The 24,244-nt window shown below is 40.7% G+C and overlaps 2 protein-coding genes and 1 long non-coding RNA gene across 5 annotated transcripts; 1 reads left to right on the top strand and 2 right to left on the bottom strand.

Moving 5' to 3' along the window:
* Positions 1-4,814: 4,814 nt before the first annotated feature.
* On the bottom strand, positions 4,815-6,526 carry LOC143332092 (uncharacterized). Its single transcript, XR_013078173.1, has 2 exons — positions 6,043-6,526; positions 4,815-5,841 (listed from the first exon to the last, which is right to left on the bottom strand). It is a non-coding gene; the product is annotated as an uncharacterized LOC143332092 (long non-coding RNA).
* A 3,140-nt stretch (positions 6,527-9,666) lies between these two features.
* On the top strand, positions 9,667-20,102 carry akap12a (A kinase (PRKA) anchor protein 12a). The gene is made up of 4 exons (XM_076748991.1): positions 9,667-10,020; positions 12,102-12,192; positions 12,354-18,908; positions 19,043-20,102. The coding sequence occupies exons 1-3, from the start codon at positions 9,910-9,912 to the stop codon at positions 18,878-18,880; spliced, it is 6,729 nt and encodes a 2,242-aa protein (XP_076605106.1). The 5' UTR covers positions 9,667-9,909; the 3' UTR covers positions 18,881-18,908; positions 19,043-20,102.
* Positions 20,103-20,114: 12 nt separating this feature from the next.
* rmnd1 (required for meiotic nuclear division 1 homolog) lies at positions 20,115-24,027 on the bottom strand. Of its 3 annotated transcripts, none has more exons than XM_076748992.1 (12): positions 23,646-24,027; positions 22,987-23,460; positions 22,785-22,890; positions 22,624-22,699; positions 22,359-22,398; positions 22,155-22,255; positions 21,970-22,076; positions 21,826-21,890; positions 21,614-21,690; positions 21,286-21,406; positions 21,064-21,180; positions 20,115-20,769 (listed from the first exon to the last, which is right to left on the bottom strand). In XM_076748992.1, the coding sequence occupies exons 2-12, from the start codon at positions 23,431-23,433 to the stop codon at positions 20,737-20,739; spliced, it is 1,290 nt and encodes a 429-aa protein (XP_076605107.1). In that variant the 5' UTR covers positions 23,434-23,460; positions 23,646-24,027; the 3' UTR covers positions 20,115-20,736. The 3 variants fall into 3 exon arrangements, with proteins under 3 accessions (XP_076605107.1, XP_076605110.1, XP_076605108.1); XM_076748995.1 differs by having other exon boundaries at positions 20,206-20,769; positions 23,942-24,027; XM_076748993.1 differs by having other exon boundaries at positions 20,206-20,769; positions 23,833-24,023.
* Positions 24,028-24,244: the final 217 nt, after the last annotated feature.

The following is a 24,244-nucleotide window of genomic DNA, read 5'->3' as shown; positions in this document are numbered from 1 at the left end:
GTGAAAGAGACTAATGTAAAGAAAGAATATAAGATAATATCAAGGACAGAAGTCACCACGCGCTGACAGCAGACGCCAAACGCAAGTAAAAACAGAGAGGAAGCATTTCAGATATGTTATCTTCCATGGGGTGTTCATATGTGATAACAAACCATAATCATTGCAGAAGTTTGTCTGCTTTGCCACCAACGATCTTCTAACCTTTCCAGATGTAATGTGACCAAACGCTTGTTCTCATCCTGCGTGTAATGAAGCCACCAACTGTCAGGTGATGATCAGTCATGCCGCCAGAAACAGAAGCTCGCGTACATTTGAATCAGGAAAATGGATTTAGTTGACGCGTAGGCAGCTGTGCAATACTCACACTCATTTCCACCAGCAGCCGTGGTTTGAATGTGATTCGTAATTTCCACCAGCCTCCATGACTTTGAGTCACACTGGCTTTTCTCGTTTCTTTTTTTTTTTAGCAAAGTTTTTGTTTGACTAAGCTGTTGATGCAAACTCCTCCAGCGTGTAACTGACACGTGATTCTGAGGAAAAGGGGAGCAGCATGAATGAGGCTGAAATACTCCCCAAAAAGCAACAATATAAGCAGCAATCATTTGTTTTCTTCCCCTCTCGTGTGAGACACCTGCTTGGCATGTTCATACAGCTTACCTGCTTACTACTTCTCCAACAACAACAACAAAACTTTCACAGATATGTATTTGCCATTTACTGAGGCTGTTTATCCAAAACACTCAACCAACTTAAAGTACTGAATTATAAAGTGGTTTTCAGGTGATTAAAACTGCTACCACTAGATGGCACCCATGAGTCGTAAGCCCCATGTTCACACACTCACGCACTGACAGAGGGTGAGTGTTGGGCTGATACACTGTGAGTGGGAGCTGGTGCTGAAGGACAAAGCAAGGAGGGAAATTATATTAAAGAGGAACTCCACGACTCTGAGCACAGCCTGTCCACAGGTGCCGGGCAGGATTACTGCATATGGGGGGAAACGTTGGATGAAGCCTTTTATGGCTCGAGTGGAGCTGCACTGCGTCTGATAAGGTGCCTCGTGTGATGTCATTTGAGTCAGGACTGAAGACTACACAAAACAAAACAAAAATCAGTGAGACAGACGTGAGCTCGCAGACCTTTGAGGCCCACCTCTCGTCTCTGCTTGATGGACATTAGCCACTACTACCGTTCCACAGTGTCCCAGCTGTTCTGGGATCAGGACTGTAAATGTTTGTCAGTGTCAAATATGTTATAAACATATTAATTGTGACACTTTCTGCTTCGTTTCTGAATCTAAAAAAACTTTTCTGGTTTTCCATTAAAGCACAAAGCTCTAGTTTAAATCTAGTTATCATATCCCTACATGAGGTTATAGCTCATGGTTACTGTACATTAGCCACTACCAGCATTGCATTGTGGGTAATGCCAAGTATGGAGAGGAAGAGGAAATCTTGATTTTAATCTGTTTTTAAAACAAATAACCCAGATTTTTGTAAAAATAGTGTAAAAATACTCTGTTACATGTAAAAGTGATGCATTCAAAACCTTACTTAAACTAACAGTACAAAAGTATTTGCATCAAATTACTCTTAAAAGTGGCCCAGAAATAAAACAGAATGTCATAAATTACGAATCCTTTTTGACAGAAAGTACAAAAACAATATGTTTCATTTGTTTGAACTCATCAGCTTCATTGATTTTTGTAAATATCTGCATTTTCTGAATCTGATGCAGCAACACGTTTCACAGACCGGGAAAGATGTGGAACGCTCCAAAAACACCTGTTTGGAACATTCCACAGGTAAACAGGTTGAATGGTAACAGGTGAGAGTATCATGATTGGGTATGAAAGGGGCATCCTGGAAAGGCTCAGTCGCTCACAAAGAGGATGGAGCGAGGTTCAACACTCGAACACATGATTGCATGAAGGATATGAGTACATGGACTCTGAAAGTTCTAGTTTAAACCTTGTTATCCCTTCAGTCAGCTGCCTTTGATTTGAGCTGCATGCGCTCTTTTTAAGAAATAAATTGCATTGCGTGAGTTTCAGACGTATCGCCTGTTTACCTTGAGGAACATGTGGTGGAATCTATCCGCCTCATTGCTTATCAGAGGTTCAGAGCTACGAGACCGAGGCACAGAAACACGGAGAAACAATTCACTGTGAATGTGCCAAGAATGTTTTCTTCATTAGGGAGTGTAAATCTGCTAAACTTGAGGACAAAGGTCTATTTTGTGCACTTGGAAATCCTTAAGTAGCATATTTGACATCCCCTCGGGTCACAATGACGGATTTCTCTGCAGATCTTTCTTTTTGGAAATGAAAACCGGATAATCCTTCGGTTTTGTGTCACCAAAACAAATGTCTTATTATATGATTGAACCAAGACTCAAAAAATATTGCTGGAGTAATCAGAAATTAAATTGATTTTCAGCAAACAAAAGGAAATCAGTATATCTTTCCCACATTAAGGATTAAAGCAAAGAAATGAATGCACACTGATTAAATGATCTTTGATATCGAGATAATTATATCTGTAATCAGCATGTTTAATCTAATCTGTAATGCTTTTTAAGTTTATTATTATTATATGACTATTTGATATTGTTTCATTTTCATTCTCTAACACGTACTGTGCAGCTGCAAAAACATGCAGAGGAAAAACAGAAACGACAATATCACAACTCTGCTGACCTTTATGTTCTCTATGCCAACTTAAAGTGCAGAGCAAGCATTAAAAAGGAATTTAAGCTGCACTAATGCTTGATACCATGAAACTATACACAACAGGACACGCACATACATGCAGACTGACTCCTGGAGACCCCCTGCGTGTTATCGCATTACAGTACATGGGGCCTCGGGGTTAGGTTGCTGTAACTGATGTAGAAAACATCAGCTGTTTCTAGTTAACCAAAGTTGTGACTCTAATTAATTCAACTTATTGGCTTCGGACTGAGGTTCAAGTAACAGCAGCAGCAGTGTCTGCAGACATGTAATCAAATCAACATGAATGTCTGTCATGGGTTAGGACATGTTTCTCCGCTCGGAGATTTCCCAAGGTCTGATTTTGTGCAGCTAAGGTGATTCATCAGTCCTGTTTTAAGTCAGCCCGTCCTCATCTTAGCAGTAAATATCAGGTATACTGCAGTACAGGGGCTTCTTATACTGGACTGCTTCACTTAAAAATGACTCTTTTTACACAGGATATTTTAAAAAGTCATATAAAACTGAACTGCTAGACCCTTAAAAACTCATTAAGCTGTCTTGAATGGAGATATTTCTTCTGTAAAATGAGATGGACGTTCTTTGTCTGAAAATCACATCTGCTCTAATTAATCACTGACATAAGACAAAGACATGCCAGTAAAAAGTACCAGGCTGCTTTCTATCTGCTGACAGATCCTTCAAATACTGTTTCACTTCAATTGAGTTGTTAAGAGCGGCTCAGTGGTCTTTAGCCTGATGCTAAGGCCTTTGCTCTGAGGCTGTCTGGGAGCCAAAACTCAATGCCTGACATAGTAAGAAACATATCACTGTGTCAAACTCTTCTGTGTAGTTAATCTATGCAGATAAACACAAATGAGGACGACTACTTGAGAAATACACTGCCGTCACTGTGGAGAGGTGGGCACAGTCTCACTGGTATCATTTTCCCCTCTGACATTGTTTTTTGCCTTCCTGGCAGTAAAATGGACATTAATGAACTGAAAAACAAAGGAAATTAGAGCAGGGGTTTATGGATTTAATTGCTCTCTAACAAAATTGTGCATGAGAGAATAAACCTGCATAATCCTGCACTTTCACACTCACCAATGGATTAATGTGCCAGCATTCTCCACCATCACCCAAACAAAAAATGAGGGATTATGTTTGAGAAGAATGGCCTCAAGAGATCCAGAGAGCACAAGAATCCACGACAAGGAGCACTGGAGCTCACTAACACACTTTCAGTTTGACTTTTTGGGAAATACGATAATTTGCCTTTTTTCTAGGTATTAGCTGAGACAATTGATACCACTCTCAATGGCCAGCAGTTAGCATGGCTTAGCATAAAGACTGGAAACAGGAGGAAACAGCTAGCCTGGCTCTGTCTGAGGTCAAAAAGACCCTTTCTGGGCCCGGAGCCTGTGAGGTTTACAGCAACAACAACGATGGAGACCTCAGGAAGTCACTGCGCTCGGCCAAGAAGTAGTCCCAAAATTAACCTCGTGTAAAAATTCAAGAAAAAAAAAGTTTTGTTTTTACACCTTCGGTTTTGTTCAGAGGAAACAAGTTACAACTTATTCATTAGTGAGCTTTAGAAGTGCAGATGGTGGATTTTGGACAGACTCAGGCTAGCTGCCCTTATGCTAAGCTAAGCGGCTGTGGCCTTATATTTTCCTGTACACATACACTGTAAGAAAAGATACACCATATCTACTCAATAAAAATGAGGCAACAGATTACAAGCAATAGTATTAATTAAATTTCACTATGTTTGGTATTGAGTAAACGTTAATTAAATGAAGCCCTTAATACTTATCCATTTAATGAGTAGATTCAAATGCAAAACAATATGGAATTAATTAAAACCGAAACAAAAATATTGACTTGATATGACAAAGATAAACTACTTAATGTGTAAATAGTATTAATAAAAATTAATTTAATTCTACATATCAATTCTATATAACTGAGTAATAATCATCTACATTGATCAGTGCATTGATTTGAATTTGATCAATGCAATCAATTAAATCTAAATATTCTTCTTTCTTAGGAATAACTAGTATATGTCCCAGAGAGTAAGAACTCAAATGACATTGAATGTTACTCAAATAAAACATTTATTAACTTTCTACACATTGTGTAGCCCAAAAAGTGTGTACTGCAACCATGGTCTCACTTGCTGACTTCAAACGATTTTGTAAAAACAAAAATATATGCCCTATTACATGATGGTCATGTGTCTCTGTAAACATTTGTTTCCATGCTTTATCAACTCAGTTAGCCACTAAATTAGATCAAGAAACATTTTAAAGAAACATAATCCTCCTGAAGTGCATCTGCCAAAACATAAACCATACAAGTGCTAACGACTCTCAGGACATTCGTTTAATGCCGAGTCAGGGCAGTTAAGCTGGGTCTCTATTTGTATCATCACATAGATCTCTTCAGCACCAGTGCCATACCAGATGCGTGCCTTGAAAAGGCCACAACATTGACATTGTATTCAGCGGCATGTTGTACACTCAGCTTTTGGCTGTAAAGCATTCACCCGCTTGATATGAAAAAGCAAACGCAAAGTTTAAGCTTGTATTTGCTATGAAAAAGTGTCAAAGTTGAAACACAGCCCAAGAGTGTAAAGTGTGGAGATTTTTTGTTTGTTTTTTTGTTCATTTTATGGAGTAAAAAACAATTGTTTTTTGAATTAACAACAATAGAAATTTCACTGATGTTTGTGGGATAGAGTCCAAATCAGTGCGCACTTACAAGTGTGCAATTCTCAAACTCTGTAGAAGCTGAAAATTGTGTTGCACAATAGCGTGCACTGCTACCAGTCTCAGTTTCAAGCCAGAAGTTTGCTCTTGAGGGACTGGACTTTGTTGGACAGCTCTGAGTCATCAAGTTCCAAGAACAGTTTTTGGAATACCTCAAAGGTATACTTCAGCTGTCTGGGATAATCGAGATTCAGTGCGTTGGTCAAACCAAGGAGAACCAAGTCCTGTGATGACTTCCATGCCCTCTATGACAATTCCAATGTCCTTTGGGCTGTTGCTTGTAGAAGCTCCGGGCTTTGTGGTCACAGTAATTGCCATTATTAGCTGCTCAAGTTCCTCAACGTTCACCATGTCCTGCAACATGAAATTGAGTCTTAGTATAAAACTGTGAAAAAATATATTCCAAGCATATCGCATCACTGAAGCTGTTAAAAAAAAGATACTACAAAAAACAAAAGATCAGATCTGTGTAAATCTACTTGTCTACATCATCTACTCGAGGAGTTAAGAAATTATGGTCCTTAGATTAGGTTAATGCAAATTAAGCTCACCTACGTTGAATTCTTTGATGAGATGTCCCCCATGTTCTCCAAGGTATTCCGTTAGGCACCGGATGACAACCTCTCTGGTCCGCTCAATAGAAGAGTGCACTGATTCCTGGAGAGGAATGGAACAACAGATAAGTCAAAAAAAAATCACTGTGGATGTTTCTGTAATTTCAAAATGTAAACAAATAACACACAAAATCTGTTTTTGTACACTCTGAATCCCATTTTAAAGGCGCCGAAAACATGCCACAACTACAACCTCTAAGGCTAAATAAATGCACAACTCCCTAACAAAAATGTACAATTTAAAAGAAGCCTTCGGGAGGGAGTGGCGTAAAAATGTAACTTAAGTGACTATATTTAACAAGCCATCCCTAAACAGTCATCTTTATGTGAAATGGCCGTTTTTTCTAATGGAAAAACAGCACTAAACAGCGCTAATCAAATATGAATAACGCGGTACTGTCCCATTTCTTACCTAAAATGTTTTCAGAAACCTCTTAAATTTACTGTTAAGAAGTAAATTGAGAAAGTTAGTGTAGCCGCCGCATTGTTCCCCTCCCCCAACATGCTAACAGTCTCGATGCTAGCGGGACATTAACACACTAGAATGAACATATTTATGCATGACAAGAAATACAATTGCAACTCTAGAACGTAACACTGTTAATACACTGACTTCACGTGTGTTTTTAGGTAAGTTACCGTCAAACTTGCAAGTTGAATCAAAACAGTGAAAGAACAGAGACAGTTAGCTCCCTTACCTGCCCGGGAAGACGACGCCACAAAAAAGGAAGTAAAGCCAACGGAAGTGCGGCAAGAGCAGTTTCAAAAATAAGATGCTCGTTATACTTCCAGCGATAATCCCCAATATTTCCCTTTATGGAAAGGCGTCTGACCCTAACCTTAAACCCAATGTTCTTGTTTGCGCAAGTTCATATGAACATACTGAAGATATATCAACAACACGTATTGGACATAGGAAACATGATAGCGGAAATGCTAACCCGCATCCTTCAAAGTAAAAGTTTGTGCTTCGATCCATATGAAATCCAGCGAAATTCTTCCAAAATGTATAAAGCCCCGTTCATATTAGGCTATAGTGCAACAACATCGCAGTACTACATTAACATATGAGCTTGACAGCAGAAGCTAACTTTCTGTTGCTGCTGAGCCTCTTTCTCTGTGATAGCTCATTTTATATTGTAATATGCCACCACACATGCGCTGTCATTATTAGCCCAGTGAAAACAAAATAAGTTTCCTTACCTTAGCCAATCAGCTAAAATTTTGCAAGATGAGCAATGGGGACGAAGATGGGCATTCACTGTCTGGACTCTCTTCAAATGTCTTGTGGCTAGATGATAGCCCGCTGCATTTAAAAAGAATGCACTTTGGCAGGAAGTGCTTTTCAATTAAAAATTGCCTGATTACATTGATTTGAATTCACTCAATATTCTCTCTGTTTGGAATTAAATAAACAGAATGCTTATGTTTTATCTAACTACAATGAGTGGATTTTATTCCAAACATTTTTATTTGAAAGTTAATTAAATAATTGCCACAAAATCAAAGACACAATTATATTGAATATATTTTACCTAATACATTAATTAAAATCTATCTGATCACAGAATCATTTCTTACAGTGTATGAGAGTGCTATCAATCTGTTCATCTAACCCTTGGCAAGAAAGCAAATGAGCAAGTTTAATAAAATGTCAAACTACTAATACTATTCACATTCACAAAAGAACACGTGCAGAACATCGGAATCAGCGTTCAGAGTTTTCTCGAACCACTGAGCGACCGCACGTGATGCAGGAAACAAATGTCAGGACAGCTGAACAGGCACAACGCCGTGTTCATCGGCTGAACAGCGGAGGAGCAGACAAACATCAGGTTTATTTCATTCCTCTGTCGTCTCCAGCCTGAGGTCTGTCCAGATTTATGTGAAGGCCAAGCTTTTCCAGACCGGCGTTGTGTGTTGTCCTGCCCTGCTCTGCTCATGACATTCTGCCCACATGTCTCCGTTTAATCTACAAATTACATTAAATCTGTTTTCCTCCAGAGTTACATTTGACCAGTCAGTTGATTTCTATTTTCAAGAACAAATCCAGACATTAAGACCTTTGATCATTTCCATAAGATATAATGCTGCTCGGCTTTGATTGCACTTAAACTAATCAGAAAATATAGCTTGTACACTGTACACTGGACACTGTAACTAATGGCATTACTGATGATGTGTTATAGATAATTCATAAGATGTTAATGAGGACGCGTTTTGACGTCACAGACTGCGAAAAAAAAATCTCACTGACATATTCTTTATATTTGCTGCTGATCCATTTCTAATGTTTGGTAATCCATTAACAAATGCTCATGGATGTCTACTGAGCCACAAGGTCTGCAGCCACAAATGTTAATAAGGCTTTAATTGACGGTTTCACCCATCATGCCTGCAGTTTTAAGTGTTCATAGGTTTTACAGCCTGTTCACAAAGATAATCAGGGACGCAGTCTTTGTTAATTTGTTTAATCTGTATTTGTTAATCTGGAACTACCTACAGATATCAGAGGAGTCAGCTCGCTAAAAATTGCATATTTTATTATATTTTATGAATTCTTTATATGCTATTTTTCCACTTTATTGTATTACTATTATTCAGTGGGTTCTATTGTCCATCTGATGTTATTTTACATTCATTTTCTATCCCTGTTTTTATGTCCATTCTGTCTTTTCTATGTGAAGCAGTTGGTGCATGGGATGTCTTTGTTGCAAAGGGATCTGCATTAACCATTAATAAAGTCATTAGTTTAAACCTGTCATCCCTTTAAAGAGGATGCCTTATTCAAAAGTGACATAGAAAACTTGCTCCATGCTCAGTTGTCCCTTACTTCATTGTATTTTGAGCTCTTACAGCATTTGCTCTCATCCAGGTTTTCAGTTTCAAAAACAGCCTCTGAAAATCACTTTTGCTGCAGTCATCACTCTAATCCAAGAGATGATGACTGCATCATCATCATCATCATCATCTCTTTTTTACTGACATGAACTGACATCCCTCATTTATTTGACTAAACGTACAGCTTCAACCTCCCCCAGAAAGACGAAAGTTCAAGCCACACAATGACCCAGAGAGGATTTTGTGAATGCACAATATGTACAAAGGAGACACAAAAGGAGGATAACTTTATTTATGATCAAGTTTTTTCTTATTATGCAGTTTGTTTTTGGACTTTTAATCACATAAAAGTTCTGGATGCAATTTTCCCAGTCAGGCAAATGTGCAGTTCTTGTTAATTGTAGTTGCAGAAGTGCTCATTTACAGTTTTTCTTTTTTAAAGGAAAATGAGTAAGTCTCTTCTTAAAGGTTACTACACAGTAAGAGAGGGTTTAGCAGCCTGGACCTTTTAGTCTGTTTGCATCAACCTGGCAAACAGCTCATGTGATGCAGCTGTTTCCAAAGAAAATGTGTTTTTAAACCGGTAACATACTGAAGATTTCACGGTGCTGTGAGGCGGTGAACGTGTGTAGCGGTGCAGGTACATGCATGTTGCTCGGACATTTCATCAGTCATCTGAGGACATGCTGTTTCCTCTGCAGTTTTTTTTTTTTTTTTTTAATGCAGCGAGAGGCGTGCCGACCTCGGCCGGGCCGGACCAGGCTCGGCTCATAAGCTTCATGTGATCCTGCGGGGAGGTGTTCGGATAAAAAAAAGGACTTGTCAACATCCAGCTGCAGCAGTTGAGAGCTGACCGTCTCTCTCGCCCTCTCACGAAACTTCCGGCTTGCTTTTTCCTGCGTACAACTGGGATATTTCCATCACTTGTGCGGCTCATTCCGGATAGTGACGCGCTGCAGTTCCGATAATGGGAGACGCTCAGTCTGCGCAACGGGAGGGCAGGCAGGATGCAGCAGCGGCGGAGGAGGAGAGCGGAAAAGTGGATGATGCTCAGACTAAGCAGAATACTGAAGACAAGGTATCATCTTATTTCGCACCCACCCAGATTGTTGGCATGCTGCAGAGAACTCCTATCATGTTTGTAGACAAACTTATTTATAATAGGCTTTCCTCCTTATCTGTGTATTAAGGATTTCCAGGCTCTGCAGTAACACAGTCTTTGGTGTAAAGCCTCTTACATTACACCAGAAGCAGTCAGTGGTTGTTGTGTGCAGTAAAAATGCTGAGGCTGGATTTTGTCGCTGTTGTCAGGACAGTACAGTTGCTGCTTGCCAGCACATCCGTTCACCCCAAGACAAAAACAAAGTCCTTGTCTCATCAGGATGACCTGAGCACACCAAGCTCAGTTTATTCAGGTGTAAAATGAAGCTTTTACTACCAGTTTCTTCCCAGTAATTTGGAAAAGTTGTTGTAAATGTGTGTCACCTGTCTGATTTTGTCAGACATTATAGGAACTGTACATGCCTCGTTAGTGACTTTTGCTTTGGCGCACAGCTCCATACAGGAGCTGCTGGCCGTGGAGCTTGTTTTCACAGCCTTGTTGAAGGGAACAGCATGGAGGAATAATGACCTTTCATTCTTAGAGGAACCTCAGTAAAGCCCAGGGGAGGGATGGAATTTCCCCTGTGCTGCACTCAGCAGAAGGCAACATCGATTATTTGTGTACAACATGATCACTGGGTCATGCAGAACAGGAAGTCAATTAGGCAGCACTGTACATCTAAACTATTAATATCTTATGAACAATAATCATGTCATTGTGTTGAGTTAATGGCATCTTTGACCTTTGAGGCTTGGGTGAGTGCATGATTTGGATGGAATATGGGCCTATAAGTATGCCACTGTGACAAGAAATCCTTTCATTTGAATAAAGTCTAATGTTGTAAGGTATCAAGTTAAAATCGCAAAAGTATCGTCCCAGTTTTCCTGCTCTTTCATTAATTGACTTTAAATTAATTACAGTAATCTGATTTTCTTTTCCAAATGAGGTAATAAATGACATTGCATAACTGGCATGTTAGTAAGTGTGTTTCCCAAATGTAATGTTTTTATAGTACATATGGTTTCGGTTGGGGTCCATTAACCAGTTCAGTTCAGGATGAGTGAAAATAAAGCGCCGCCTGTTCACAGCCCTGACTAAAGGCTTGATGCATGTAAGTTTCATGTAAGTGACATTTGACAAGAAAATCAGCCCACAGCCATCCATAATCATATTATGGCTTTTGATCCTTTGGCATATGGTCACATTTTGCTTCAGAGTGTATCTCCACATCACTGGGGTAAAAACTGGTTCTTTGGTCACTTAGACGCCATGTCAAAATGTAATTAACCATCAAAAAACAAACTTTATTTGTAAAGCAAAATAATCTAATGTGCCAAGTGCTTTACATTAAGAAACACATAGGATAAATATAACAACAGGAAAAGTCAGAGCTAGTTAAAGGCTAAATGAAGAGATCAGTTTTTAGCTCTAAGCTCTAGCTACCAAAAGGGCAGTAAGTGGCTCATCAACAGTATTACATACAAAGATTTTGCATTGCTACTCGAAAAATGTCAAAAAACGTGGCCGGAAATTACTCTAACAGTGTCTTCAGAGGTATTAGCAGATGCAATATGACCCGAGCAGCTAGTTATATGGTTGCTTACTTAATGTGCTACTCCACACTGGTTGAGGGGAGTTTCTTGCTCCCTTTTCTCTGCTCAGACTTTCTCCGACAAATCTGCCTCACGAATTTGGGATTGTGACAATTAGGGTTGTTTAACCGCAAGACTACAATCACACGCACCCAGCAGTTACTGGACTGTGTTGTTTGTACACAGAGCTCTGAAGCCCCAGTTAATCAAAGATTTAAATTTTTTGTTTGCTTTCATGGAAGTGCAAATTCTGTTGCAATTAGCACATGAGCAAATGGTTGCTGGGTCTATATATTTCTTTTAACTGAAAAAAGTGTGTGTGAAATTATCATTTTGTACTTGGAAGCGTTTAAAATTGACTGCTAAAAGATGGAAACAGGTTTGTTTGTCTACGAGCTTCCATACTTATTTTTGACACAAGAGCAAAGGTACATTGTACATTCTATGTTTTGTGCTTTGTTTCAGCTTCTCAAAAACAACGAGCAGATTAATGGAAAAACAGACGGGGCTATAGAAAACGTTAATGGTCAATGTGAGGATGAGATTGCTGCAGAGGGTGGGTACTCGTTGCCGCTGCTTACTGGCATATAACATCAGTGTAATATCAACAGATGCATAATTTGTTGGATTTCAGATGATTGAGTTTCATCTCAGTCATCAGTCTTTTACAGTTGTGCAATGGAAGTGTTTTAATATTTAATTTCTTTTCTGGTTTAGCCGTCCTTTCACCAGATGAAGATGTTTCAGAAACAGCAAAGCCCCTTCAACAAAAACCACCATTAAAAAAGGTTCTCATTGATAAAAAGGAATCACCTACTGAAGCTGACGCAAAGCAAAATGACATCAATGAAAGTTTTAGGAAATTTTTCAGTAACATTGGAGTGAAATTGACAGTAAAGAAGGGCTCAAGTGAAATAGCAACAGATGTGTCTGATGAAACCAACAAGGATAAACCAAACAGACCAGAAAATATCAAGGAGATCAAAAGTGGGCACGCTGAACTGAATACTGATGTGAATATAGCACAGGAGACTTGTGATAACGATTCAACAACATGTCCTACCCTGACAGACGGCACATCGGAAGACACTCTAGAAAATGCAGGGGAGAAAAAAATAGAAACCAAAGAGGAAGTTGAATCAGCAGCAACAATGTCACCTTTAGGAGAAGAGGCACACCTGGATGCTACACCTGAAGACAAGCCACATTCCACATCTCCACAGAGTCCTGAAGAAGAGGTGGTCGTAACTCCAATTAAAAGATTCTTTACAACTGGAATTTTTTCTGGACTACGGAAGAAAAAGAAACCTGCAGACAATGAGGCAACTGAGAAAGAACAGATAGACATGGAGAAAACGGAAGTCATAGAGACATCAGAACAAACTGTACAAGACCAAAAGCAGGATAAAGAGGAGATAAGTCCAGGTGTCGAGGCAGCTTCAGTTGATGCAGAGCATAAAGACAAAGAAAATGAACTCAAAGCAGAGATCCTGTCTGCAGCATCAGCCCAGACAACAGATGAGGGGAAATCATCTTCCACAGATCCATCAACCATCATTGTCACTGAGCCGGAAATTCTGAGTTCACAAGAGAGGGACAAAGTTCAAGCTAGTCCTCTAAAAAGGCTGCTGTCAGGGTCTAGTTTAAAGAAACTTTCCAAAAAGCAAAGAAGCAGGAGGTCAAGTGATGCGAAAGTGCCTGACTCTGGAGAACATATTTCAGATCAGCTTCTGTCATCTACTGAGTCTCCTGAGAATCAGAAAGAAGAAGGTCCTGCACAGCCCACTGCAGAGCCAGCTGGAGAGGAGGATGGAGCGTGGGCTTCCTTCAGAAAAAAACTCATTAAGCGATTCTCCTTGACCAATGAAGAGACACAAATCCCAGGTTCAGTAGAAGAACCAAAACCAAGAGAAGGAGAGCAAATATCAGATCACAGCACAGACGAAGGCAAGAAAAGAAAAGACTCGTCTGTTTCATGGGAAGCAGTTTTGTGTGGATCCGGAAGGAGAAGAAGCCGAAAAACATCAGACTCTGAGGACGAAACACCTCAAAATGACAACAAAGGTCACAAGCAAGATGGTGGATCTAAAGATGTTGCAGAATCGCACCTGGAAAGTTCTAATGAGAATGAAATTTTAGCCTCTTCCCCAAGACAAGCCTTTTCAATAAAGAAAATCCTTCCAGGAAGAAAAAAGAGAAAGTCTGCTGAAAAGCAAGACCAAGTATCTTCAGATGAGGCTGATAAGGATGTAGCTTCAGGTGATGAAGACTCTGAGACACCAGCTGTGGTTCCATTGTCAGAGTTTGATACAGTTGAGGCAGAGGTTAACATACAAACACAAGCAGACATAGAAAGTCATGTACCCGAGGAAGCAAACTCTGATCTCCAGCAAGACCTCCTTGATCAGATGGCTGAACCAGTCCTACCTTGTGACAGTCTGCAAACTGAAGCAAAGAAAGTCCAAGGCAGTGATGACACTGTGGAAAAAAAGATATCCACAATCCCTGAAGAATCTGATGATCTTACAGAGTCAATCAGTAAACATCAGCAACTCAGTGACATTCCAGAGGAGGGCATAATCACAGAGACCATGGGCACTCAAGCTTCAGTCACTGAGGAGGCAGCTAAAGATGACACTATAGCAGAGGACCTGATAGAGATCACATCTGAGGCCATTACTGCACCAGAACCTGCTTCAGACATTACCCTGGCAGATGAAACTGAGATGATCTCTGCCGTTTCCCAGTTATCTTCAGAGTCTTCAAAAACATCTGGGAACACAACACCAGTCCCAGCAGAGTATGACATCATGGAAACAGATACACTGCTGCATCAGGTTGTTGAAACCATCGCCATAAGCCCGATGGCAGCTCCAGTTTGTTCAGAAGTGCCAAACTCTGAAAAAGTAGTTAGTTCTCTCTCACATCAAATACTGGAAACATTTGCAAAGGAGGAGCCAACAATTCTGGAAATACATAAAAAATTAGATGCAACTTCCATTAAAACAGGTCTTCACGTTGAAGAACTGGATGCAATTAACCAACTCACAGCTACATCCCAAACAGAGAGCATATTTGAAGTCAATAACTCTGTGTCCACGGAGGTGGTATCTGAAACTCCTACTGAGGAGTTTGGCACTGCTGACACTACTGTAGATGAAATACAAGAGGCCAACATTACACATCCAGAAGAAAGTGTAAAAGAATTAGAAAGGATTGATGGGAGCTATCAACTGGTACAATGTCCATCTGAGATAAATGCTGCTGTGTCTACAGATACGCTACCTGAAGGTGAAGAAACTGTCCCAGATGTAGGATCTCTAGTTGAAGCATATCAAGCTGAGACTAAGGATGGGGATATAGAGCAGGAAGTCCAAACTGTGACAGAAAAGAAAGATCAGATCATGTCTGTCAATATCACTCATCAAATTCAAGTTGAGGATCAAGATCAGCCACCAGTAGAGGGGGAGGAGTTGCAAGAATTAGCAGCTGTACAAACCTCCACATTAGATTCAGAGTGTAATGTTCAGTCTCTTGAAAAGGACATACCAGTAACTGAAAGAGTTACATATGAACTCAAAGAGGAAGCAGTGCCTCCAACTGAAGTCAATGTTGAGCCAGAACAGGACGATGAAACAGTTGCTGCCAAAACTGAACATAGTCAAGTACCAGAAGCATTAAAAGCTGTGCCCACGTTAGATTCAGAGGAGAGTAGTGTTCAATCACTAGAAGAGGAAGTAAAATCAGAAGACATTCCAACAGCAGAAACAGTGCAAGATGAACCCAAACAGACAGCGGAGCATGTCAGTGTTGAGCCTGAAAACAAACTACCAATGAATGTTGTCAAAACTGAAAATGTTCAAGAACCAGTGGCATTAGACACTGTTCAAGCACCCTTCTTAAAGTCAGAGGAGGGCAGTGTTCAATCACTTGGGAAAGAGGGAAAAACAAAGGATGTTGACGAAGTAGAAAAAGTTACAGATGAACCCAAACAGGAAAATGAATTGAGGGTTGAGCCAGAAGAAAAATTACCAGTGGAAGCAGAAAAAAACAAAAAAGTTCAACAACCAGAAGTAAAACCAGCAACATTGGATTCAGAGGAAGGCAGCTGTCAATCACTTGAAAAAGAGATAATAGCAGAGCGTGTTCCCGAAGCAAAAACAGTTACAGATGAACCAAAACAGGAAAATGAATTAAGGGTTGAAGCAGAAGAAAAACTAACAGCGGAAGCAGACAAAACTACAGAAGTTCATGAATCAGACATACAAGCTGCACAATCAGCCACATTAGCTTCAGAGGCAGGAAGCATTCTATCATTTGAAAAAGAAGGAACATCAGATGATACCCCAGCAGTGGAAACAGCTACAGATGAACCCAAACATGAAAATGAATTGAGGGTTGAGTCAGAAAAAAAACTACCAGTGGAAGCAGACAAAACTGAAGAAGTTCAAGAACCAGAAATACAAGTTGTTCCCGAAGCAGAAACAGTTATGGCAGACAAAACTCAAGATGTTCAAGAACCAGAAATACAAGCTGTTCCCGAAGCAGAAACCGTTACGGCAGACAAAACTCAAGATGTTCAAGAACCAGAAATACAAGCTGCACAATCGGCCACATTGAATACAGAGGCAGAAAGCCCTCTATTGTTTGAAAAAGAAGTGACATCTGAGGATATTCCAGCAGTGGATACACCTACAGATGAACCCAAACATGAAAATGAGTTAAGGGTTGAAGCAGAAGAAAAACTAACAGTGGAAGCAGACAAAACTACAGAAGTTCATGAACCAGAAATACAAGCTGTACAATCAGCCACATTAGATTCAGAGACAGGAAGCATTCTATTGTTAAAAAAAGAAGGAACATCAGAGGATATTCCAGCAGTGGAAACAGCTACAGATGAACCCAAACAGGAAAATGAATTGAGGGTTGAGTCAGAAGAAAAACTGCCAGTGGAAGCTGCCAAAACAGAAGATGTTCAAGAAGCAGAAGTTTTACCATCTGATGTAAAAGATACTGTAGCTGAAAGCAAAACTGATGAAGAGGCATTAATGTGTATGCATGTTGTCACAGAAAGCACAGAGGGAGGAAGTGCTCAGGAATTTGAAAAGCAAATACTGATAGAAGACATTCCCAAACCAGACATTAACAATGTCACTGCATCAGTTACGGATGATATTGAGAGTAAAGTTGTCGCACAACTGGATCAGCCATTAGAGATAACGCAGGATCAGGAAACTGCAAGTACCCCACAACATGTTCGGGTTGAGCAGGAAAACTGCATCCCTGACGTTGTAGGCGAGTTACAGGCATTAACAGCAGTTCATGTATCCTCCGTTAACAACGATGCAAGTAATGTTCAAGTCCTGGGAGAGACTGTATTTTCTGAAAAAACCTCTGCACCTTGCGTAGACAATGCTTCAGCTACAGATGAAGCCAAACATGAAGTGCATCTCAGTGAAGTGCAATTCAGTGCTGAGCAAGAAAAAGAAAGTGAACTTCAAGGCACTGAGAAAAAGACTGCGGCAGCTCAACACGCCGTAGTGTCACAAGTAGTCGTATGTAATCTTAAGGATGTCTCAGTTTCAATACCTGATGTTGTGATGGAGAAAACACCAGAAATGATTGAACCCATGATAGACACTGTGGTAAGTGAGCAAATGTTCAAGGACGAAGTCGAGGCTGCCACACCAACAGATGATGTGGCTGAGACAGCAGATAAAGGCAGTGTGGTTGTGATGATGCATGCACCATCAGTTAAGTCTGAGGACAATCACAGAATTCAAGTGCAGGTGGTCGGCGTCGATATAAAATTAGCAAAGACAACTGTGGACTCAGTGCTAGAGATAGGGGTAACGGAAGCCAAAGAAGTCATAGATGTTTGTCATGAAACAGTTAAGAAGGTTGACAAGCACTCCGCAACTCCAGAGATTGAAGAGGAATTAATTAGCAAGGAAAACAAGGTGACCATTCAAGAAGTTATTCAACATGTAAAGGAAGACTTACCAGAGACAGTGCCTGAATCAGTGGTTGTCAACTTGGAACTAGAAGTTCTAAAACAGCAAGATGCTGTGACAAAAGTGACTGAGACTGCTGACAGTGAATCAAATCAAACATTGAGGGAGAGACAAGAAGAAGCACCTGCTGTCATCTGTGATGACTCTGCAGCTGAACAGCAAGTGTCTGAAGATCTCATGCAAACACCTGATATTCCAGGACATTTTGATGTTTCTACCCACAAAGCAGATTTGGAGGAAACTGAAGCTGAACGAGAAAAATCAGAAGAAGGTGTCACAACAGAAGAAGTCAAATCAGAGGAACTAGATGTGAAAATAATTCATGAACAAGCTCAAATTGCTCAAAGTCAGATCGTAGCACCTTCTAACACTGGACTGATAGCCACCCAAAACACTGGAATGATCTCGTCAAAAGGTAATTTGGAGTGCCCGTCAAGTCTTTCTTTAGAATTCAAACTGAACATACAGTTTGGGCAAGCTAAAGAACCAGCTTCCCCACCACCTTCAACACCGAGAACTGCACCTGTGAAACAGACAGAAGTGTCTGAGGTCAGAGTTCAGGCAGTAGAGCCTATAAAACCAATGGATCCAATCCATCCAGCTGAGAGCCCAAAACAGACCCAATTAACTGAGGTCACTGTTCAGGCAAGAGAAATCAGAGAACCAGCGGCAAACTTAGATTCAACAGAGGGAGTCGTGATCATGACTCAGCCTATGCTGCAGGAATGCAGCAGCCAAGTGATGGAAACAGGAGAACCAGTAGAACAAATCAAATCAACAGAGAGAGTTACCTCCAGTGTTCAGGCAACAGGGACAGTACAACAGATAAGGCCAACGAAGAAGACACAAGTGTCCCTGAGTAAGCCAATACTCTCTGAGACTTGTGACCCCGAAACAAAAGCAGAAGAGCCTGTTAAACAAAAAGAGGAGGAAAATGACCGGGATGTGTGGATGGATGCTGAGGAAGTCATTTACGCCCAAGTCATAACAGAGGTGGCCCTTCTTGAGGTGGAGGAACCTCTAAAACCTCAGACAGAAAAGGAGCAAGAGGAACTTGGAAATGAGATTGAAATTCCTCCTGATTCCAAGAACGAGGAAGGAGAAAGTCAACAGGAAACTCACAAAACAGAAGGAAAATGTGAAATTGAGAGTGAAGATGAAGATTTTGCTGTTGCACCTGAGGATGTGGAAAGTGCGACTGCGAGCGTCAGCACGATGGAGTGGGATTAATCGCACCGAACTTCAGTACCACGACCCGGTAAGCCTCTCTCTTCACTCTTATTTATGTCACTCTTGGATAACTTGGCTCATGAATCAATGCCCTTACGCTGAAATCATGCCTCACAGTCTTTTAACATTCAAATGAATTCATGCTATATTGTTTATTTCAAGGCTGGACAATCAAAAAGGAGAAGAAGTTTTCAAAAATCCATTAATGTGTCATTAAAGGAGAGAGATCGACAGGAGAAGCATCAACTGGAAAAGTGCTCATCTTCTCAGGGGAATGCAGTGAGTCTAGAGTTTGACAGTGAACAACATCCATTACGCAAAGTCATCTTTCAATATGTCTAATGAGTTGTTTGCAATATAGTGCAATTTTTATTACTTATCGCGTCAGGTCAATTATATACCATGCTTTTGCAAAGATCTGTTTTAATAGAATGCATATTAGGAACAGATAAGACAGTCTTGCGCTTCAAATATGTTTGTGTGTGTTTTAATTTGCTTTCAGAAGTAACATTAATTTTTAATGCACGGGAAAATGTTGGTTTCTCTCACATACAGCATCAGTTCAGGTAGATATTTCACAGCCATTACTCTGTATCATCTGTGTTCATAAACAGTTTTCATTATTTATTTAATCATTTCACTTAAATACATGCTCCCATGGGATCTATGCAGATAAAAATAACAGGCAGACTCGTGCCGATACTAGTATCACTGTATATTATCTTGTACATTACGACTGTTTCAGTGCTTTTAGACGGCGAATCATTTTGAATCTAAGAATTTCTACTCTAACAAGTTTTAGAATAAGAGCATGATGAGAGCATGGCACATCTTTGTTTTTAAAATAGTAATAATTTACTTTTCAACTTAATCACACACATCTACTCTTCATTAATAATAATCAGCAGAGCCTTAACTTAAATGATTGTGGCAGCTTGTCCTGTTTTACTACCCAGCTGTTTGTGTGTAAGCCTCACTGAGCTCAGCGACGGTCCAGTGTTATGAAAATGAAGGTTATGACAGGCTGCTGCGTCAGCTGTTTGTCCTCTGAATTTCTTTCACACACACTGACTTTTATGAAAAATTCGTCCTGATCTCTGTGTATGTTCACTAATGACAAAATGCAAAGCATAAATCTGACTTACCACTGTTTACATATTTACAAATATATTTACCAGTTTTATTAATAAAACATTATTTTAATAAATTCATACCTGTATGCACTTGTTGTTTTGCAATTCCTTTTATATTGATGATCATAAGTGAGCTTTAGACATTCCGCTGAACTTGGAATTACTCAGTAATTGTTACATGCAAACACTTATGACTGACAACATTTAAAACGACACTTTATTAATCGGCTTTACACACCATTCACAGTTTTGGACTTGATTGACTTTTCGTCCTTTTTCCTACTGTTAGTGTTTCAGTCACAAGAATTATGTCACAGTGGAGATGAGAGATGCTTTCAGCTCCAAGTCATTTAAAAAACATTATCTTTCACACTGAAATGCTGAAAAAGATTCATAGGCTTTTACACATCATGTAAAAATAAATCGAACATTGTAAAACACATAAATCAGCAAACATAAATCAGCTGTGTGGCCAGCTGATCCCAAAATTAAAAAGTCCCACTCCCAGCAAAACAGTAAAAATCAATGATTATGTGTTGTTGAAGTGTACAGTTCGTACTGTCAGCAGGAACAGTGAGACATTCAAAAATATTTCGGTCCGCTTCAGGATTTCAGCTGCTTCCACAAATCGCTGACCAAGTACTGTACCTTCGTATAGTGCAGCATTCTCCCTTTGGAGCTTCGAGTGCCCTTTTTAGATTTGTGTCTTATTGGAGGTGAAGTTTAGAAGATCATTTTTGCAAGTTCAAACAAAACCTACAAGAAAAACAAGCAACAGATGTAATATTATGTGACATTACAAAGATAATTATTTAATGTTCGACCTCATCGGCTTCATTGACAATTGGACATTTTGTAAAACTGTTTGTTTGCAAATGACTGCATTCTGCTTTTATTTATGTTTCATACAGCGTCTCCCTTTTTTGGAACTGGGGTCATTAAGTAACTGCAGTAGATTAGCCAGTAAGGTGTGCACCACAGGTTTGATGTGATGAATGAAAGCTGATAAAACACCATATACTTACACAAAGATCTCTTTTCCATCCTTACCTCAATAGTAATGAGGATGACTATCATCCACTCCAACCTCAAGCTGTGCTTCTCACTCAGGTGGCTCCTCATCAGATCTGTTAACTGAGTACAATGTTCCAGCTTCTCGTTCACAACCTGAAAACGCAGAAAATGACTGGAGCTTAGATCAAAAATGAAGCACCGGCCTCTTACCGCAAAGTGACCAGAGTGAGTCTATGGTGCCACTTTCACTTTATTTACATTGACTCTGCGGTTGATGCTGAGGAACTGGCAGGTCTTCTCATAGAGCTTCTCCAGGTTTTCTCTGTCCCAGTAGAAGTCTGGTGTGAGGAGCAGGTCGGACCTCAGGTTTATACAGTGTCTGTCAGAGGAGGACACAAAAACAAAGGTCTGTCGTCCCGGAGCTGAGACACGGATGTCAGACCCGAACTGAATTCACACACACATGCACGCGCACACAAAAAGACTGATGGTCAGGAACAACTGGCCTGCTGTGAAACCAGAAAACAAAAATAGAAAAGAAATAGCTCTCCCCGAACGAGCTGCTATTTCGAGAAAACTGAATTACCTCAACGTGAAAAGCTCGCCTATCTTCTTCATAACCTCTGCAGAGGACAGCTTAACTCTTCTTCCAGACTTGAGCGTCTGAGGAAGAAAACAGATTAGGACATAAGCGCTAAGGGGAGCACTGATGCATGATCTGCCTTACAGACTAACAAGCATTCCAAATAATCAATTATCTATAATTCCATGCTGCCTGTTGTTAAGCGTCCACTGTACCTCTGGGATTGATTGAATTGACTCTACAAAGTTGTCTAATGACACCTCCCATATCGCCAGCTTCACTGGTAAAGAAAGCAAGAGGTTACACTCATAGCACAGTGTCACACACAGGCCAAAACTGCAGGCTTTTGAGCGTCTCACCTGACAAACAAAGCGCATTTGAAAAGGCAAATTTCTCCAGAACAGCTTCATGTTGATCCATGTTGTCACTCAGAATAAAGTTGCCGCGCTCAAGCTTTGTGTTTCCCCTGCGGAAGAAAAGATTTACGGGAAGTCTGAAAGTACAAATAAAGACACAAACAACTCGAGAGTGAAGAGCGACATACTCTCCAAGGGTGTAGTTAATCTCTTCATTCTCCCAGTGGACTAATGCGACTTCGTAGGGCTGCAGCTCGTGACGCTCCAGCACCCTCATCACTCTTTTCATCTGTAAAGACATCGGAAAAATGACACCATCGAAGAAGTACGCTGCAGCAGAGAGGCACACAAATGATGAGATATTACACATTATAAAACACAGCTTTGTTTACCATTTTCTCCTCAACATTCCAGAAAATGACCGAGCCTTCCCTGAAATTTTCAGATTGGGAGAGTCAGTCCAGGATTTACCAGAAAAACGAAAAGATGACTTAAATGCTTTGAACCATGTTTTGATTTGTAGTTTTCGGTGCTGGATTCATACTGGACTCAGACAGTATGGAGCGAGATGCTGATAATCCATATTCAAAGTACTTTCATGTTATTATAATAAAATCCTGAACAAAGCACTTTGAAAACAGACTGCATTATTTCTACCTGAAGAAGAACATCACAGCCTCGTCATCTGGTTTCGCAGCCATGTCTGTGCTTATCACCAGCACATTCGACGCATCTGAAATGAAAACATGGTCGTCTTAAAGCTGTTAGCTGCTCCCGGCACATTAACCTGTGAATGAATGAATGACTCTGAGTCGTACCTCTCGGTAAGTCTATCTCCCGGAAGCCCTGGCTGATCAAGTCGTGGCAAAGTGTTGGTAAATGATACTGATCCGCTGTTGCAAAGGCGATACACTGCATCAGATCCTGCAGAGAGACACGGACGGTTGAATCCACATCTAAAGCAAAAACATGACAACACTTCACAGGATCAGTGACTCATCCGACGGCGGGCTGAATCACCTGGGCCTCATTCAGGGAAGGCTGATTGGCTCTGGAAGGCTGTTTCGTTCTTGGTCCTTTGGGAGCCCTTTTCCCAGGCACCGTTGCTGGTTTTAAATTTGGTTTTATCATGGACTTGACAATGTTGGCTGAATAAAAACGCTTCTGTCCACTTCTACATTCAGCCAGTATCCCAGGGGCGATTAACAAAGTGCCGCTGGGACTTCTGAATCCACCTGAAGGAGGCAGAACGTGTCTCACAAGCTCCTGCTGCTGGTGAAGACGGTTTAAATAACAGGTCCTTGAAAAGATCCACGGGCCAGAGCAGTTTGAGTGAGTCCTGGGTTTGGGTTCATACTGGCGTGGTTGGACAGACTGGGAGAGACTGGCAGAGGCACAGATGAGGGCTGGTTTCCTGTCTGCAGGCCGCTGGGCTCCCAGTCTGGACCACAACGTCCGGAGAAGCATCTCAGCACGGACAGACAGACAGGTGAGCTACAACACAGGACACAGCTGATGGCGTAACTCCACCACATGTCTAATTCAAAGCTGCAAGCATCACAGAACTCTGTAAACAAACCTGCATCTATTAGCAAGCAGATATGCAACTAAAATCTGCAATCTGACACATCTTAAATACAATGCAAATACAAGCAGGTGCCAAAACAAGCAAGACTGACCTGGACTATATTAGCTTTCAATATCCTCACTGGTAGTCTCGTTAGGATTTTCCCATGTTCAATAAACTGCGTGAATGATACACGAAAAACTAATGCGTCTGAACACTAGGAGTTAATTTGAAGTGGTCTCGCGCTGCTGTAAACGGTGTGTGGCCGTTAGCTAGCGGTTAGCCGCTGGTTAGCTTACCGGTAAATGAAAAAGAAGCGATTGAAAACGAGTCGATTTATCCAGCACGCCGGAAAATTGCAGTTATGCTGACTGTTTACCTCTAAATATAATCTCAGATTTCACGTACCTAACGACATGGGACCTTACATGACAGAGCTGGGAGGCGTGTTTGTTGTTTGCTAATAAAGTTTTAGTGCCGCTCATTTCCTGTTTGAGATGACGTAACATGCGCGAGCTCCTTCCCTGCGCTGAGACTGGCAGGCTGAAGACTTGACCTTGCTGCTGCAGACAGGCAGTTGAGTCGGTTGAGTCTGCTCCACAACAGGGCTGCAGGGAGGAATCCTGCGCCCACCGACAGAATATAGCTAAAAATAAAAATGAGAGTAATTCTGTTGGGTTCTTTGTGTGGCCAAGTCATCTCCAGCTGTGC

Source organism: Chaetodon auriga, chromosome 14 (genome assembly GCF_051107435.1).
Source record: "Chaetodon auriga isolate fChaAug3 chromosome 14, fChaAug3.hap1, whole genome shotgun sequence".
Classification (NCBI taxonomy): domain Eukaryota; kingdom Metazoa; phylum Chordata; class Actinopteri; order Chaetodontiformes; family Chaetodontidae; genus Chaetodon; species Chaetodon auriga.
Note: the sequence above shows the minus strand (reverse complement) of the source record. Positions and strands in the feature narration are given on the sequence as shown.

Bases quoted from the DNA above. Each gene is read 5' to 3' on its own strand.
- akap12a (XM_076748991.1), top strand. From the start codon at position 9,910: ATGGGAGACGCTCAGTCTGCGCAACGGGAGGGCAGGCAGGATGCAGCA. The intron at 10,021-12,101 runs GTATCATCTTAT...GCTTTGTTTCAG, and splicing joins AGCAGAATACTGAAGACAAG to CTTCTCAAAAACAACGAGCA. The intron at 12,193-12,353 runs GTGGGTACTCGT...TTTCTGGTTTAG, and splicing joins GGATGAGATTGCTGCAGAGG to CCGTCCTTTCACCAGATGAA.
- rmnd1 (XM_076748992.1), bottom strand. From the start codon at position 23,433: ATGCTTCTCCGGACGTTGTGGTCCAGACTGGGAGCCCAGCGGCCTGCA. The intron at 21,691-21,825 runs GTACAGTGGACG...TTTCTTCCTCAG, and splicing joins CAATTCAATCAATCCCAGAG to ACGCTCAAGTCTGGAAGAAG. The intron at 21,181-21,285 runs GTAAATAAAGTG...CTGCGTTTTCAG, and splicing joins GCATCAACCGCAGAGTCAAT to GTTGTGAACGAGAAGCTGGA.